This window comes from Ciona robusta, chromosome 10 (assembly GCF_009617815.1).
Source record: "Ciona robusta chromosome 10, ASM961781v2".
Lineage (NCBI taxonomy): Eukaryota > Metazoa > Chordata > Ascidiacea > Phlebobranchia > Cionidae > Ciona > Ciona robusta.
Window position 1 is genome coordinate 5,322,834 of NC_143244.1, and position 18,379 is coordinate 5,341,212.

The 18,379-nt window shown below is 37.1% G+C and overlaps 2 protein-coding genes across 2 annotated transcripts; both read right to left on the reverse strand.

Annotated features, from left to right (window-relative positions):
• Positions 1 to 4,307: 4,307 nt before the first annotated feature.
• On the reverse strand, positions 4,308 to 16,084 carry LOC149729888 (DNA mismatch repair protein Msh2-like). The gene is made up of 18 exons (XM_089886533.1): positions 15,838 to 16,084; positions 15,295 to 15,452; positions 14,573 to 14,657; positions 14,363 to 14,508; positions 13,780 to 13,916; positions 13,207 to 13,495; positions 12,382 to 12,536; positions 11,988 to 12,048; positions 11,421 to 11,588; positions 11,114 to 11,263; positions 10,621 to 10,733; positions 9,999 to 10,179; positions 9,330 to 9,510; positions 8,917 to 9,065; positions 8,312 to 8,408; positions 6,806 to 7,027; positions 5,551 to 5,714; positions 4,308 to 4,663 (listed from the first exon to the last, which is right to left on the reverse strand). Exons 1-18 carry the CDS (start codon positions 16,082 to 16,084, stop codon positions 4,493 to 4,495), a joined length of 2,874 nt encoding a protein of 957 aa, XP_089742659.1. The 3' UTR covers positions 4,308 to 4,492.
• On the reverse strand, positions 16,071 to 18,329 carry LOC149729889 (mRNA (2'-O-methyladenosine-N(6)-)-methyltransferase-like). The gene has a single exon (XM_089886553.1). The coding sequence runs from the start codon at positions 18,327 to 18,329 to the stop codon at positions 16,782 to 16,784; it is 1,548 nt and encodes a 515-aa protein (XP_089742679.1). The 3' UTR covers positions 16,071 to 16,781.
• Between the last annotated feature and the right edge of the window lie 50 nt (positions 18,330 to 18,379).

Consider the following 18,379-nt stretch of genomic DNA (forward strand, 5'->3'; position numbering starts at 1 on the left):
TTTCAATTAAAACCTATTCACCGTAAGAAGCAAGAACTGAATTGATCGTCAGGACGACGCTTTTACGGCATAGTGATAAACAATGGGCCTGCGTCAGCCAAAGGATCGGCTTTCAAGCTCGCAACAACAATTCGACGCAGCTCAATTAAGTGAAAACACAAGAGAAGCTTACAGGCCTAAAGGAATGTGTGTGCTGTAATTGAATTTGCAAAACAGGAGCGAGGCGAACCAATCCAGCGTCGAGGCGAAGCTTTATTCAGCTGGCTTTTCATTAGATCTGTTAGCGTGTACTAAATATAAACCCTGTGAAAACGTGTGGTCCTTAGCTGAAAGCCAACAATGCGTTTAAGCTAACACACAGTTTTGTTCAATGCACACGTGCGATCACACCAGTAAACGTGCAAAAGCAAAGCGCACAGCAGCGCTTTATTTGAATCGTAAAAACAACTCGTATATATATATATATAATCGTAAAAACAACTCGTATATATATATATACTGTGCGGTCAACGGCGTTGAAATTGCTCAGCACGCGAAACAAACCCGACGCTGTATTTAGCAAATACACTTTCCTGAAAAACCGGATCCACTTTCGATTCGTACAGCAAACAGTATTTAAATCCGACAAATTCTACACTTATCTATACTGCCATACGGAAGTGTATGGTTACTGATTAACCTCTCGTTTTATATTCTAATAGTTACTACAAAGATGTTTTTTTCGGTCATAAAAAGCGCGCAAGCACACAAACGTTTTTTCAGGCAATGTCTTACGTTGATGTGACGCAAACACGTTTGTTGACAGTGAGGACCTGCTTGCTAGCTGTCTTAGTCATGCTTTGTTTTCCTTCCGAAATTCATTGTCTTCGACTTTTCGTTCTAATTTAAGAAAGCTTAATATTAAAACAAAGATATTATCTAAAGAGCATACAGAAACAATTGCCATGAATAGTTTTCTTAACCCCTACCACCATGTAGGGAGTTGTTAACTTGTAAACCGCTCTTGGCATCATGTTCCGCAACTGTCTGCGCTTTTTCTCTCTTTTTAAAAAAAAGACAGGTGTGGCGTTTCGAAAATACAAAAAACGAACCTGCGAACGGCATATTGAGATCATTACGAATTGGTAGGATAACGTCTTTAGGTCGATCGAGGGCTGTTAAAAGGTTAATACCGTATAATGGCGGGTAGATGCGGAAGTCACCATCTATTTCTACCCTACGCGTTGTCACCAGGCTTTAGTGTTGATGAGCCGTGGTATGAATAATTAATTCGTTGAAATGAAAAACCACCAGCCCGTAAACAGTAGCTTCCTTGACAAGTTGCCTGCGTTATCACAACGCTAGAAATGGTTAACCGAAAACGCCGCCTATCGATTTATAGCTGCGGCCTAGAGCCTAGCAAACCAATATAGAAAACAGGAGCGATTATTCTTTCTTATACAACAGCGGCTGCTGTTACGTTATCGAATTCCAATTTACGAAATTTAACTAATTGGTCTAATTGGATTTTTAATTAATATTCCTTAGTGACCACCGGACGGTTAGTAATGTAACTGATAGAAAAACATTACAACCGTCCAGGTGGCCAGGCACAACAAAAATATTTAGGTGGAATTCTTAAGTAGCCAGCACGGCCTTTTAATTTTTGGCGTAATCATTTGTAAAAGACCACTTATAGAGATTTGGACCATAAGACTGTAGGAAACGTAGATTAACACATAATGAAAACTAGACCACATACCTACACGCCAAGATAAAGCGGTTCACAAACAAAACCTAAACCATGTTGAATATTCAATTATATATTAAGGTGGGGTAGGATGGGACACCTTTTCATCCTATTTTCTCGTCCCATTAGGTGGTAAACAAAAAACAGTCAAGGAATTATAAAACCGTATCCTTACGACTCCCATGGACTGTGGTTAATTGTTTAAAACACGATAAAAATATTTAGATATTTTGTGCTAAAGGTGTCCCGCCCCTCACTCTGCTACACATCACTTTAGTTTCAACAAGACAATAAGCACGTCATTTTAACGAGCACCGTATGGGCCGACGCTAAACGATCAAAGAGTAAATATTTTAACGGAAGACGAATGGGCGAATATTTTTTATGGCCGTCGAAAATAGAAGCCATTATAACGAGAATCGTGCTGATGTCTTTGAAACAAATATAAGGTACGCTTTTCGGTAAACAACTACGCATGTAAGGAGTGCTTTTATATTTATTCTATTTTTATAGCCTTTCAATATAAACATTTACGTACATTGAATATCGTATAACGTTCGACCGCAAACTAATTAAATTATACGCAGAAATCTAATAGCTTAGTTTGAAACTGCAAATTATCTTTAAGCTGTGACTATGCTAAACTGAAAAGTCTTTCCTTAAAGAAATGCGGACAGAATGTAATCAACCACCAGCGCTGTCGCAAAGCCCTCTACGTATTATCCCAGCAGCATAACCCTTCCCAACCCAGCAGGTCCGCCCTGTAATGCATAATTTATCACAGCGCTGCTTGAGTCTTCATTTAGAGACTAAAGCGTTTTACTGATTTTGGTCGTTTTCTGGAAACCTTACCACGGCAAACTATTGTATCAAATTCCGTACTTGAAGAAAAATTATCTGAATTACAAAACGCACTTTGTAGTGCTGGTGTATTTGTAGCTGTCCTTTTTGTATAAAGTAAAATATTTATGCCTATAGGGGGTTTGATTTTGTAGCATTTTTAATTCCATAAAGCCTTCAAGGGCCATATGTCGCTCCTTGTGGGCGGAGTTAAGCAGTTTTAGAGGCTGGAACAATATCATCTTGTTCAGATTTCGTTCAAAAATTCATCATCGAAAAAATATCGATCTGACCACAAGTGTCAGCCGGCTAAAAGTATTTTCTGTACATGGGGGCTGAGCTCGGCGCCACTTCACTGGGGAGTATCGATTCTGTGGGTTTCAGTCCTGACTGCTGCGGTATGATTACATAACTTGATTATTAACATGCACCTCTACGATAGACTGACATCGAAAAGTCAAAATAATTTATACAGTCCGGCAAACAAGCGCACCAGATTGAAAATTACATAACTGTATCGTCATATTGAAGGCCGATGCATCTTTTTTTGTAATCTTTTGACATATTAATGAACTTAAAAGGGTTTTCCAATTCATCTGATATTTAGGTTAAGGGGTACTTGAATGCATTCGAGTGGTTTTGTTATGTTATTTGCAATTTTAGATTGCCACGCATGCACTCGAAGTTTAATAACGTTGAAACGGTTCATAAATAAGCATATGTGTTTTAAACATAATAGCATGTGTGTTTCAAGCGTATAATTTCTGCAATGTCTGAAGTTCAAAAGGCATACCTTTTCGCACCGTTGAAAAACGTATAGAACTCCAGTAATCGGATATATACAATTACGAACGCATGTCGGCTGGAAAATGCTGGCTTAAGATAATGGTAATCATGTTGGCCGCACACATTATTAGTGTGGTTGATACATACACTGCCATTGGTTGGTCTCACTATGAATTAAACATGCGGTGTGTGGAACACCCATATACACATATTGCTGCATACGCGTGGAAATCTTACTGAACATGGCACTGCCGAAACCCTAAATAAAGTATAGGTGTATATTTCCATAGTAGTAGAATGGGGTAAGATAGCACATTATATCTCATATATATTTCCTATAATCCTATTTTTATCAATCAGCAACGCTATTTTGGGGCATGAGAATATGGTTATATAATTCTGATATTACTCTGCGTTTACTGTAAATGATACGATAAGAGAATGATAACAGGACCATCTTAGCCTCCGACATCGCTTAACAAGTGACTATACGGAAGCTGGCCCTCTATAACAAATTAACCGTGTCGACTCTGTGCGTGCTGTTTTTATATACTTGGGGTATAAAACTGTAGCTTGTTTGCTGTTGTGATCAAACATGTTATTCTCAATAGTCGTTGACACCTATATATGTACGGTTAATTTAGTTTAGGCAGGAAATGACGAAACGGACTGAAGTTCTAGCGTTTTTACAGCAGTATTACAGGATAGTTTCTTAGCACTTTGGTATTGTAACTTCGTAAAACAAAATCGTGAAACATGCAAAGAGTCACACATTGTAGATATAGGTTCACTTTCCTATTTATAAACAGTTAAAATCTTAGAACTCTTCACTGTTTAGTGTCATGCGCTCAATACAAAATCAATCACTGAGAATTCAATTTTCGTTCTTCCTAAAAGAATTTGCGTCAGATTCCGTCTGTTTTGCGCAAGACCTATTGCGGTGGTGCTGAAATAAATCGTCGTGGAGTTTATTGCGCCAAACAGCAGTACAGTATATAAACCGATGGGAAACAGAAGTAGAAAACGGCAGTGTTTAGATTGTAAAATACAGCGAAAAGAACAAAACGAAGAAAAGGATTTTAAAACCGGGATTTTGTATGGCAGCAAAGAACTGTTTAGATATATGAAGAAACTAAACTAAGACTGAGCTTCCAGGCCTCGAAGAATGCCTGCTACGTATTCGTTGTCAGAAGAAGCAACTGTGCGTTTGAGTTCGGAAAACTTCGCGCAAGCTTCGGATTCCGAAAGTTTGTTCCACTGTTCACGCTTCACTGCACGCAGGAAATCTCGCACAATTTCTTCACCGTCCTGCGTGGAAGTTGATGGGGTAAGATAGGATAGGATTGTGGGGTAACACGGGACAAGTTAGTGAGGTAAGATGGAAGTTGATGGGGTAAGATAGGATAGGTTTGTGGGGTAACACACGGGACAAGTTAGTGAGGTAAGATGGAACAAACTGGTAGGGTAAGATGGAACAGTTTTCATTCCGTTTTCTTGTCAACCAGTGGAGTAATAGGCAAACCTGGCTTAAACCCTTAGGTTCAAGGCTTAAACGCCGTGGGACCTTACCTATGTAGAATAGAACATCCTGTAAACGGCTGACGATTTGTTTTGACCAGGCTTTTTACAGGGCAATTCGAAGTCACTATGTCTAAGTAGTATACCCAATGCACAAAACGCGTTTAATAAAACGGTTTAAGGGCAAAACATGGACTCTTTTAATAATGATTTAAATATTTCTGAAGACTGTAAGTGTATTGGTGGCCTCTGTACATTTTAAATTTAATAACGCGGGCATTAGTTTTGCTGAACCACTTCGACGTACGCGTAGCTTACCGCAGAAATTCATTTTCTACGCTGGAAAGAGATGGGAGGTTCGGTAGGCATTAATTGAGAAAACGTGGATGAATGTATTTGAATGTGATTTATTTCACATGCTTGCGTGGCAAGGCAACGGCAGTCGGTATAACACTGATGTTCTGTTTCATACATTTATAGCGCGCTTACGAATTATCGCGCGTATGAAGCTGACTGGGTGATTATTGTTTTGTGATTTTGAATCCTTTAGTTCATAATAGCAACAGTCTACGGCACTATATGGGAGCAGTGAGGATACGGTTTTATAATTCTTAAATGGTCTTTGTTTACTACCAAATGGGACGAGAAAATGGAATAAGAAGATAAAAATAAGTTACCGATTTTGTTTTTCTCCTTTTTCTTCCGTCGTCGTCCTCCTTTGACGTATCAGTGACGTAACAATCCTCTAATTCTGCCGCCTTACGCTTGGCGGCGTTTATAACTGAAAGAGGGAAATCCACACATTCTGCTACGTGGATACCAAAGCTCTTGTCGCATGAACCTGGAAGTGATAGTTGAATAAGCATGGGTGTAAAATCGGGTGTCTCCAAAAATTGGGCAACAAAGAATGAAGTTGAATGTAGGAGTTTAGGAATCATTGTATTTTATATTTTGGAAAGCTTAAAAATGCGAGAATGTATAAAACAGATCTACAGTTCTTATCTATAAGTTATACTTATATAGTAGGGTGGGGGGGAGATGGGACACCTTTAATACATTATATCCAAATAGCCTGATCGTGTTTTAAACAATTAACAACGGTCTGTGGAAGTCGTGAGGATACGGTTTTATAATTCATTGAATGTTTTTTGTTTTTAACCAAATGGAAAGGGAAAACTAAACGAAAAGGTGTCCCATCTTCCCCCACCCTACTATAAGTTACGTGCGGTTTGGCGTTCATGAATCTATAGCAGCATTTATACAAAAAAAAACTTTTTTTTTCAAAATTAAGAAAATTTCACGCCTTGAGCTTTATTTGAAGTGTAAACTGCTTGAAATTTGACGCACCCAACGTGCTTGCGTTTTATTTGCAGCTGAAGTAATTCGATGCAACCGCAGATTGTGTTTTGCGCGAGGCACGAAAATTGCGGTTTCAACGCACGAATAGATTTATGCGTTGGGTTCAAAGAAAAACCGAGTTTGCGGGTTTAAGGTAAGATGAATAAACATGATTGCTCTAGATATAACAAGAAGTATATTGCGATACGAACATAACAGTCCATCCATGGGCGCCGAGCGTGGGGCGGCAAGGTAGGCAGGCCTACCCTAAAATTTTCTGCACAGCGTTATTCACAGTAAACATTTAAACAAATTTGTTTACAAGAATGCAGATCTGACTACATATGTGATAAATACTACACTGGGTCCAACACTTAACGGCAGTTGCCCCAATATAAACCAGTGGTTCCTTATGGGTTGCCAAAAATGACAAGCCTATATTAAAAAAATCCCAAAATCAACCACAAAGTTACATAACTCGTAAGCGGCCATGAGGTGTATGAAACAGAACGCCACTGTTATAACGACTGTCGTTGCCCCTCTACGTCAGGATAAGTAAGTTAAATTAATTAATCAATTTATTTATTCTCGTACCTGGTTTAACTTGGTACAACATCGTTATATGGGAATCGACGTTTTCGTTTGATGACGTCAGAGCTGTGACGTGGTAATTCACCGCTGACGTCACCTCATCTGCCAGTGACGTCATCTCGTGAAAGTGTGTTGCAAAGAGGCAAGCAGCTCTGATCTCTAGTGCCACGTGGCGGGAAATAGCCCATGCGAGGCCAAAACCATCATAAGTTGACGTCCCACGACCTATAGGTTAAAATACGATTTTAATAAATTTTGATATATAGTAGGGTGGGGTAAGATGTGACGTTTTCCGTCTCTTTTTTCGACCTATTTTTGGAGCAAACTTAGAACATTAACAGAATTATATAACTGTAGCCCCGCGACACCAAAGGAGCGTTGCTAATTGCTTAAATAAAGGTATATGGTATTTAGGTGCTATCGGTATCCCATCTGACCCCACAGGATCCCAAGTTACCCCACAGTACACAGGTTTGGTAGCGATTCGTATGCTTGCAACATATGCAGCAATGTCTAGCAAGATGCTAAACTAACTGGAGTTATGCAATTCGTTGACGCATCCAGCCGCTTATATATAACTACAAAGCCTGGACAGTTATAAGATCGAAGCGCCGAATTCCGCAGTATAAATAACGTATTACTTTTACGGCATTGAAAATCACTGGCAGGGCAACATCGGACGCGTGGGCGCGTTATTAATAGCGACGGCTGTGTCCTGCAAAGACAACAAGGTCATGCAGAGTTAATTAGGCCGCGATCCACCGGCACACATTGCCTATTCAATATTTCGCTATAACTGATATGATGTGTTGCGGTGCATGGTGGTTGAATCTAATTTCGGTAATTGGATTGTACGGAACGGGACAGCTGTATAGAAGCCGTTTAAAGCGGCCTGTGTTCTCATTAGCCCGCGGCTTAGCTGCTTTGTATCGAGTTAATATGCGACCTAAAATACATCAACCTCGTAAGCATATAAGTGTCTCTGAGGACAAGAAACGGTTTATGGGCCGGTAGGGCTATAGGCCATAAACTTAATTCGTTCAAGGAAATAATAAGACGTTAAGGTACCACGGAACAATATGGTTTTAATCAAAGGATCACCCCGATATGTTATGAGATAAAATAATAGGCCAGAGTCTTTGGAATGAAATATACTGTAGGATTATGTGGGGCATGATCTAAAACTATATATATACGATTGGTCTTTAAAGTTATGATGATTTTTTTGTGGTACAACCGAATTACAGCCCTGTGGTGTATTAAATTTTAAACACTTTTAATACGGCCTATTTATAAAAAAAAAATCAATGTAAAAACACAAGTGGTTGTTCCTCTGCGTACAATACGAGTTCCTATAATGTTTATACTCTATTCTATGTGGGTAAGGTCCCGCAGCGTAGCACGCCATGGGTCATGGGATCAAGGCCAGCATTGGTCTGTATAAAATCAGAATCTGATTTAAAAACAGCTGTTTCAAATTTATTAAAATAAGACTTGGTTTTCATTTACCGAGTTCATCAATGATTATGAGGGAATTGGACGTCGCAGAACGTAGAATGGACGAGGTTTCCAACATTTCTGCCATGAAAGTGGATACACCTTGCGCCTATGGGATTTAAGTGTGGTATGAAATAGTAATGGGGGGAGACGGGACACCTTTCGTACAGAATAGGTATATACTCTGATCGTGTTCTAAACACTTAACAACGGTCTATAGGAGTCGTGAGGATACGGTTTTCATTTACTAAAAAAGGGGACGAAAAAATAAAATGAAAGGCGTCCCATCTTCCCCCATCGTACTATATATGAAAAAAGGTCAGTTGAAAAAATTAATGAATATGCACTAGTCGCTTTCAGCAGTGGCATATGGTACTGTGGGGTAAGGTGGATACCGTTTTGCACATTATGTACGTAACCAATACCGTTTATAACCTATGAAATCGCTATATTACGTTTTGGTTCGGGCTTATTTTCTGCAACTTGATCAGTATAGATCTACTTGTTTTATAAATGTGTTGTCACCGAAACCTAACATAGTGATTTGATTGATTAAACAAGGAATGGCTGCATACAAGTTTAATTTTCCAAACACGCATACAGAACAAGTTAATTACCTGGCAATCACCGGCGCCGACACGGGCTAAGATTGCATCGACCATCGTCACTGTAGCGCCACCACACGGAACAAAACAACCGATCTGCGCCATTAGAACAGCGACTCCTATTTGACGAATGTATGTCGATTTTCCCCCCATGTTAGGACCTGAAATGTAAAAAATATCGATTTTATAGAGAAAGATTGATAGTTTAAAAAAACTTGTTAAACAATCGTAAATTATGTGTTTGAAAAAGAAATAAATTGTAAAATATTTTTTTTCAAAATAGCGTTACAAAAAGAATAAAATTTTAAATAAAATTTACAACTAGAACAGAGACAAAAGGAAAACTTAAAAAAAACTACAGAAAAATCAAGTTTAAATAAATCAAAATCATAACTTGGCCGGTGAATAAGAGTAGCTAATAGCACCTGTTACAATAATAAAGTTGTGTTCGTCTTTTTTCAGCAGCAAATCGTTAGGGATGAATGACACGTCGTCCTGCCTCTCCACGCATGGATGCCTGCACTGGTCCAGTTTAATCAGGTTTAAACCGGTTCCAAGCGACTGAAGAACGGGACGAACGTACGGGGTGGGAGCCGTGACTGCGGCCTGTGTGTAAAAACAGGTTTGTGTACTATGCTATATACTAAAATGGTTGTACACGTTAGACGTAATTGTATCCCAGAGGTTTTTTAAAAAAACATTATAACAACCTCAACAAATGAGCATGTTTTAGACTGCAACAGTGAGCAGGGGGTTAAAATTACAATGTTTTTTTGTAGTTTGCAATAGTAGACCCTCTGTGTAGTTCCGCCGCGTAAAGATAAATAATTGACACTTGAATGAATGATGATACTTATTTGATCCTAGCATGGCGTGTCAACGACAGTCGTTATAACAAGGGTGTTCCGTTTGATATACCTCTTTATTTCTGTATATTTAATCAACTCCAAATCATAATTATTATAACAAACCAAAACATCGTATTCCTGTTACACGCTATACATCCTGCCTGAACCACAGGTGTAATTATGTTTTTGTAATTATGTTTTTTATGTTTTTCCACAGGTGTAATTATGTTTGAAAATTTCTCTTACCTGCGCAAAAGACAACAATACATCCAGTTTTGCAATGACGTCACCCAGCGATCGCATAGGTTCAGCATACCCGCATGCTATCGTCATAATCTCCATGACAACAGCGTCCTGCTGTGCCTCATACGCGGCTCGACAGTCCTGGTAGTCGTCGCTGAGCTGCTGTAGCTGTGTGTTGACGAACCTGAATGATAGATTAAATGTAACTTGCTTTATCCTCGCCCGAAAACGACAGTCGTTATAACAAGGGTGTTTATACACCTCGTGCTCACTTACAAGTTACCAGGTATGTAACTTTGCCGTGATTGTTTTTTGTCTGTATGACTGACAGCTTGGGCAACCCATTAGTGACCACTAGGACACATGCACTCACAATGGTAGCAAGTAGCAACGTCGAGCTTTGAATCTATATCTTCAAGCCCAAAGGCTGACACGGTAACGACTGTGCAACGACGCCGAACTAAAGTTTTTAATAATTCTGTAGCAAAAGCTGCGATAAAACCAGGCGTTTCGTAGATAAACGAACATGTCCCTATATCTTTAATTCTAACTAAATGATTCGCACATTATGACATATTAATGTTATAATTTTGTCCACAACAATATTATAAGCATTTAGATTTACCTCACTCCAGCTTTGTTCGTATCAAGAGTTGTGAATTTTTTATTCTGTCGAAGGGATTTCTCTTCTTTACAAGTGACGCGGAACACGTAGCCGAACTGTGGGGCGAGTTCAAGCTGAAAGTAGAGATAACTTATTGTGGGGTATTGACCATAACTGTGGAGTGGAGGCTTTTAGGTATTAAAAATCGTATCTGTAATGTTAATGTATGTATTATATACCTGTGTAGTTTTATGTTCAAATAATACGAGTACCAAACCTTGTAAAATGACATAAAACGTATGAATGTATACACAAAACCGTACAAAATGATTAAGTAGAAAATTTTTCATTGAAAAGCAACTTAAAAAGTCAAGAACATGATTAATTCAGTTACATAACTCGACATTGAAAAAGAACTTAAAAATGTACAAAAATCCAACCCAAAACTCAATATAATATCAGATCTATTAGCTAAAACTATAATTAGAATAACTTGGTTCAATGATGTTTTTACCTTTATTGTTTTTCCTTTTTCCAAACCAAGTTGATCGGCAGCTTGAGTGAAACTTTCATTCATTTCTTCTTCTATGTCGTCCATTTTCCCACGGAGTCGTTTCAATTCAGGATCAAAGTCGCATTTAACCATAAACTCATGCTTCTCAATCTGTGTGAATTTAGAAAAAAAAGCATGATTTTTTGTAACACCTCAACATTACTATTTATATGTTCACTAAAGTTGCACAATGAATGTTTTCATTACAACATATGCTTAATAAGCTATTTCTGCAATTTTTGGTAAATTTTTAAACAGTTTTTCTCACCAGTTTAAAATCAAGTGTTGTCTCCAACATTTCTGTAAATTTCTCAAAATCCAAAGATAGTTGGTGAATTGGGTTAAGAAAAGTTTCACGTAGCAAGTTGTAATTGTTTTCCAACGCTTCTGCGTGTCTGTCTATGCTTTCACAGACATATGGCATTTGTTTTATGGCCTGGAAGGAAAGGGGTTATTAATTAAAAACCGTCAAATTGCAGTTAGACATATGCAGGAAGTGGCAGTATCTGTATGTTATACAACTGTGGCATTTTCTACATTGAAAAAGTCAGTAAACATTACAAATAATTACATGAATTTATTTTTAAAGGATTATGTGTCTAACATAATCCTTTTTAAAAGATAATGTGTTTAACTTAAAGTAAACAGCCTTTCCTGTGTTTATAAAAGTTTGACGCTTATGTAGTGAATGTTTATTTGTTGTAAGCCTATTTTTCTTTTCAGTAAAAGTAAGCTGTGGTACTTTAAATTTAAGAGTGTTTGTAATATTATTTTTATGTTTGTAATATTATTACAGTTAAAAAATATAATATTATTTTTTTAAATGATAAAGTACCTGATAAACACGATAGGAATCTTGCAAAGTTGCTTTTTTGCGGTGGAATTTTTTAGAAAGCCTGAAAGAAATGTTACAAGTATGAAACATGTTTTATATCTTTACTACTCTGAGTTTAATCTTCTTTGGATCTTTACACAGTCACACTATTAAAAAGTAAATATCTAATGCAATTGCAAACTAGCAAATAGACTTGTACAGGTAAAACAAAAAAAATAAAAACTTGTAAAAATGCATCAGAAATATTATAGGATGATAACAAAATTTAACAGAAATATTATATATCTTTAAGCATGTAACGCATGACGAAAAAACTGTTTTTTAAGTTTCAACAAACTGTTGATAATATTAGAACTATAAAAATAAACAAATTGAGTTTTTCAGTTGTTGTTACCTGTCAAAATCAGGAAGTTTTTTAAGATGTTCGTCGACTAATGATCTTCTTAGTTCAGAGCAATCTACGAAAGCCTCTACGATGCTCAACCTCTCTTCCAGGATGTTGACATCAATAAGAGGTTGTTTAATCCACCGTGAGAGAAGCCTCTGGCCCTGGAAATATTAGAGAATTAAGATTTGCTGCATTGGGGCAAAAAAAAAGTTTTTACATTAAGACGAAAAGAAAAAGGGACCTCAGTTACTGGTTAACACTTGCAAGTTTGCAACGGGATATGCAAGTGAAGGGTATCAGTTTTAACACAGATGTAATGGCCATATGTTTCCTGTGATACTGATAGTGATAGAATAGGTGTATCTGTGTGGCAAGACACTAACAGATATTTATTCAATCTAGTGGGTAATAATAGGTTGTAGAACCTGCATGGCTATCTGAGCTTAAATTCATTGTTTCTTGTATATTATGTTTACTTAAAGTATTGTAAAGGTTTTTGAATGAATATAAACAAATCTAGGTTTATTCAAAAACATGCAAGATTCAAAAAGATCTTTTATTTTGTAAACAGTTTAATACTAGTAATACAAATTTGAGTTTTTAGAAATAGGCTTAACCAGACCACCAGTTTAATATTACCAACAAACACAAGCTAAAGTGGAAAACCAATGATCCATATGAAAGCACATTTTCCCTAATTGCTTTAAATGTTTATGTGAAATGCAGTGTAAAAAATTCAGGATTTGCCTGCCTACCCTGCAACCCCGGTTTGGCGCCTATGCATGAGCATTAAGCTAGTTATTAACTAATGAAAAAATATGAACAACAAACCTGTACTGTCTGGCAATTGTTCAGTAATCCATATAATGAATCAACTGGTTTAGAGTTCTGTGCAACTCCCTGTGCTGTGCGCTCTGGGAACAAATTTAGCGCAGAATACGCCGCACTGTCCAACTTCATGTATTGGGAAAGTTCAAATTTTCGGATCCTAAATTCCCCGAAATTTTCCTCCTTGCTCATGAGCTCCAGGTATCGGATGAGGGAGGATAGTGAGGAAGATGCGAGAGGATGATCTGATGTCCATGATGCTCCTACTGGGACTTCATCTTGATCAGACTGCCTATTTCAAGGTCAAAATTATTTATATATTAAGATTCAATGCAATATACTGTGTATTTAAACTACATAGTACATACTTCACACTTTTAGAGTATTGTAAACAACTAGTTTAATTACCACTCGCACTGAAGTGACTGAACACAGCTTTTCATAGAAAAAAACTATACAAGAAAATGTTATTCAAAAGAGAGAAATATTTTACAAAAAAATAACCCAATATCATGCTTCTCTTCATTTTCCCATCAAAATACATCTCCAGTCACCAATTTAAACATAAATTCTTACTTTTTTTTAGTTTTTATTAATCGTTTCAAATCCTGTGCCAAGTCTTTTGTGCTAAAGTCTGACTTTGGTCGTTCTGTAATTAACAACCCACTTCGTTTGATAACTTCGCTAAGTTTGGATGCTTCATGGGAGGTGTCCTGCATGGAAGATACTGTGAGTGTGTGATCATGAATGAACGTAACTTTCTTTATTCTCATCTCATGGTCAGAAAACGACAGATGTTATACCACAGGGGTTCTGTTTCATACACCTCATGCTAGATTACGGGTTACCATGTATGTAACTTTATGGATGATTGTTTTTCCCATTTGGTTGACAAATTATACAACCCATTGCCATTAGTGACTGGGTTGGGGCAATTACTGTTAACGTGTTAAGTATCTTGCTCAAAAACACATATGACCAAGACAGGAGCAGCGACGAGCCTTGAACCCATCACATATGAGTTAGAGGCAGATATTGTCATTTGTAGCACACATTACTATCATTAAAAGCAACAAATTTCAATACAAAAGCCATTTTAATAATAAATATTCCTAAACTCTAAAAAACACAAATCATTTTCTATAAAAATACCACATACCAGTTTTGGCACAATGCATTCCTTAGGACCCAGCTGTATAATAGCAGATTCGAGATTGGAGAAATGATCATTATCGGAGAACTCTACGTACATTACCTCGCATGATCTAGTGTCAACATACGCAAGACCTACTGTACTTTGGCCACCTGTATGCAGCAAATATTTAATGATTATGAAGAAGTGCTGCAAGCAAACAAAAGGTGAACTTACCGGCAGCAAGTGTGTACTTAACACTGATAACTGCAGATGATGTCTGGTCTCCAATGTCAACATTTTTGAACAGGATATCTTCAACCTGAAAATAAATAGAAAAATGGATTTTTTTATTTTTTTTTATTGTCATATTGGAATAAGTTGTTTTATCATTAATTAAAATTCTATTTTTTTTAGAATTTTTAGTCTAAAAACAACAACATGAAAGTAAAGAGAAATACTTTTACTTTTTAATGTCATGTTGAAATGACTTAAATCACCTACTTTATGATTACTTAAAATACATGTGAAATTTTTCCAGAATTCCTGGTCTTCAAATGGCAAAACACCTCTATAGCTATCTTACTTTTAAAAATCAGAGTATCCTTCAAGTTACAGGCCATCACACTATGTTATTATATTAACCTATTTAATTTTATGCATTACATACCAATGGTAGCAGGGGGGTATAAATACCACAAGACAGCGAAGACACAATGTTGGTGTGATTACACTAGGCTAGTGACTAGCTGTATTTAATAAAAAATAATATAAACAGTAAACATGATGGAAAATTGGTGTTACTACTAAAGCACCACGCTTCTGAGAAATACTAATCTAGTAACAATAAGAATAACAGATTGAGGCCGCAAAACACACTGAAAAAATCTCGGCCAGTACTGGCTATCTTTATATACCCAACAGACCACAGCAAAATGGTGTAAAGAATCTCAATCTACCTCGTTGAGGTTGCCAGGTGAAGCTTTGTATGCGAGTTCCCATTTACGATTGGACGACTGTCGATAAACCTCAAGGCGATATTGCATCACCAACAAAAGATCTCTTGCAAGCGATTCAAAATTAAGTTGACTTAAAAATACAGTGGGAACTTTTGCATCTGAAAATTATTAAAAAATATTAAAAACAGAATTATTTCTGTTAATGTTAACCTTGCATTAAAAAGGGTTGAACTGACTTAACCTTTTGCAATTCAACTAAAAAATGTATATATATCCCTATATAAATATATAACGAATAATATTGTTATATTTTCTCTGTATTAAAATGGTACAACAATTTTATAAATGGACTTATATAATCATTTTCTTTCCCACACATCAAATTTCGCAATGACCTGTCAACTTTAACTGACCTTAATATCCGTTTATTTTAAACCGCACATGCGTAAATTACAAGCCAAACATACTTCAAAGTTCAAACACTAATAAAACATTAACCAAGCATGCGTTGATGTGGCGTAACTTTCGCAATTTGAGTTTCACCTTTTTTTCCAAGTTCTTTTACAACAGTTGAAGACTTAAAAATATGCTTTGCTGCCAGGTCTGCATCTTTGCTGTGAGAAGAGTAAAATTCACCGTGATCAAATACCCTGTATGTGGCATCTGCTTTCTCTGGCAATGAGTCACAGAACTTAAAGAAGCCAACCTGGTCATCAATTGACCACTTCGCTTTGGCCTGCAGGTTGGCCATTAGTATATATGTCCCTAAACTGCACCTAGATGTGTACATGTCACAGAATTACTTTCACATTGAAAACATGAACTAATACAAACCAAAGTGTAAAATCATTATTCAAACAACTTGATTTGCATTACAACAAAAAAATACTTTCATGGTTCAATTTTGCATCAGTCAATAGGCCAGTAAATGGTGCCTAGTTTAGACACAAATAAATCATAACATACACATATTAAGCCAGAAATCAGACAGACAAATACTTTTAAAAGTTCATGTTAAATAGAGATACGAGGCAAGGTAAAAGCAATAGAATATTACTGCGATATTTTAATATAAAATATTTTCCCAAACTTAGAAAAATCCCACAGAACATTTTGAGTGCAATATATTATACCAGCACGATACATATCGATATGAATACATTGGACCACATAATTAGAATCCGGCAGCAATATTTAGAAACCAGTTTTTACAAGCTAGTGTTACACACAAAACAAACAAAATACATTACACAGAAGCTCTGTAATTTATTGGGACTTTTCAAAGCTGCATAAATAGAGAGTTTATTAGCAACAAATAAGGTAAGCTTTAACAACAGTACAAAGCAGTATTCGTAAACCAATTTTGAATGAGCCTAAATGAAGTTTTGAAAAGACGTATTTCACGCATACATGGTCAAAAAATGAATGTTGCAATCAGTCAAATTTACAGTTTTTTCGAAACAGTGGCACACAAAAAGTAAATAACATTATTCCGTAGTTCTGTATATCTGCTTGCGCACATCTGGCCTAAAAGCAGTGAGCAATTTACGCAGTCTGTCCTGGGTAGGACCCCATTTTTGGAAACCACTTTCATTTTGAAGAAAGAAAACCATAGTCCCGTGCACTGCTTTATGGTAGACTTCTTTTAAAGGGGCGACATGCTGTAACCCACTTCGGTATTCGTGCTCGAAAGCTGGAACCAGGACCTGTTTCCTTTTAAATTTACTCGTTTCCATTCTCAGAATGGCAATAGGGGTTGGATCGCGCCATTCTGGAACAAAAACGATAAATGAAAGTGGTTCATTACTTTGAGCTAACAGTTTTTCAAAATGGTCTACCATGGCTTCCATTAATTCTTCAGCAAATGGAGGATTAACCTCAAACGAGCCACTAACAGGAAACAACTTCATGAGTGGTCCACTTGAACCAAAGTAACAATCAGTATCCGCAAAAGCTGATGAATAATTCTTATAGTAACTGTTCAGTGGTGAAGCAAAGCATTCCATAGTCACTCCAAAAACGCTATAAAGACACTCAAAGACTGTGGACGGTAGTGCACCCTGAAGCATTATACCTTCATACTGATTTGGGCCGAAAAATGTCTGATACCTTCTTAACAAGCACCAAACTCGCTGCAAAAATAATTCCATTTTTGGATCATCTTTGCAGCTGATTCTATAAAGGGCTTCTAACTTTTCCAGGTAGAGGTAGTTTAGTCTTACAAGCTCACCATTATAGGTGAGGCACACATGGCGTTTGTTTATCTCCTGTGTAATACCTGCTACTTTTGGAGTCTCGCAAGGCATGACTATAGGTCGAATTAGCTCCAGCCTACCACTTGGTGGAAGGGCTGCAGGGATTTCAATATTATGTAATTGCAGGACTTCTACATGTTTATCAAGTATTTTCTTTGATGATTCTTGGGACATATGGTACATGGTTCGGCATATATCCTCCACAGAGGACTTTGCAGCTTCAGCTAAATATGCACCACATTGTCTGCGTAAATGAGCAAGTCGATTTAAATAATCATCTATAAGTGCATTTTGGTCCTTTCTAAGCCATGAAAATGTTTCTTCTACATGCCATTTAACCAGTTTCCTGGCTTCAGCAGTGAAAGGTCTAGCTTCAATCATTTTTTTCGCAGCGTCTGCATACTGAAACAGTTGTTTTCTTGCATCGGATAGGGATTTGATTTTAGATAATCGAATTGGAATGTCGTACATTATCTCACGAAACATTGCCGGTGAAACTTCATCAGTACAAGCAGTTGGCAGCATGGGGTCACGACCCTTGTCGTAAACTTTTCTCTCCATAATCCAACGATTAAAAGATTCATTTGGTGCATCAATGCCTTCTTTGGACATGCATAGATCTTGGTAAAATTCCCTCAGTTTTTTTGTTACATTTGCCCGGTAATGCTCAATTTCTGGGGTGGGTGGTGGTGCAGCACATGGGGCACCTTGCATTACACGAACATCTGTTTCAATGTTAAAGTTCCAAAACTTCTCTACAGGCTTATGTGATTCGTCCATGACTGTTAAGTTTTTTACTCTATACACAGTACACTCTAATGCGAAAAGTT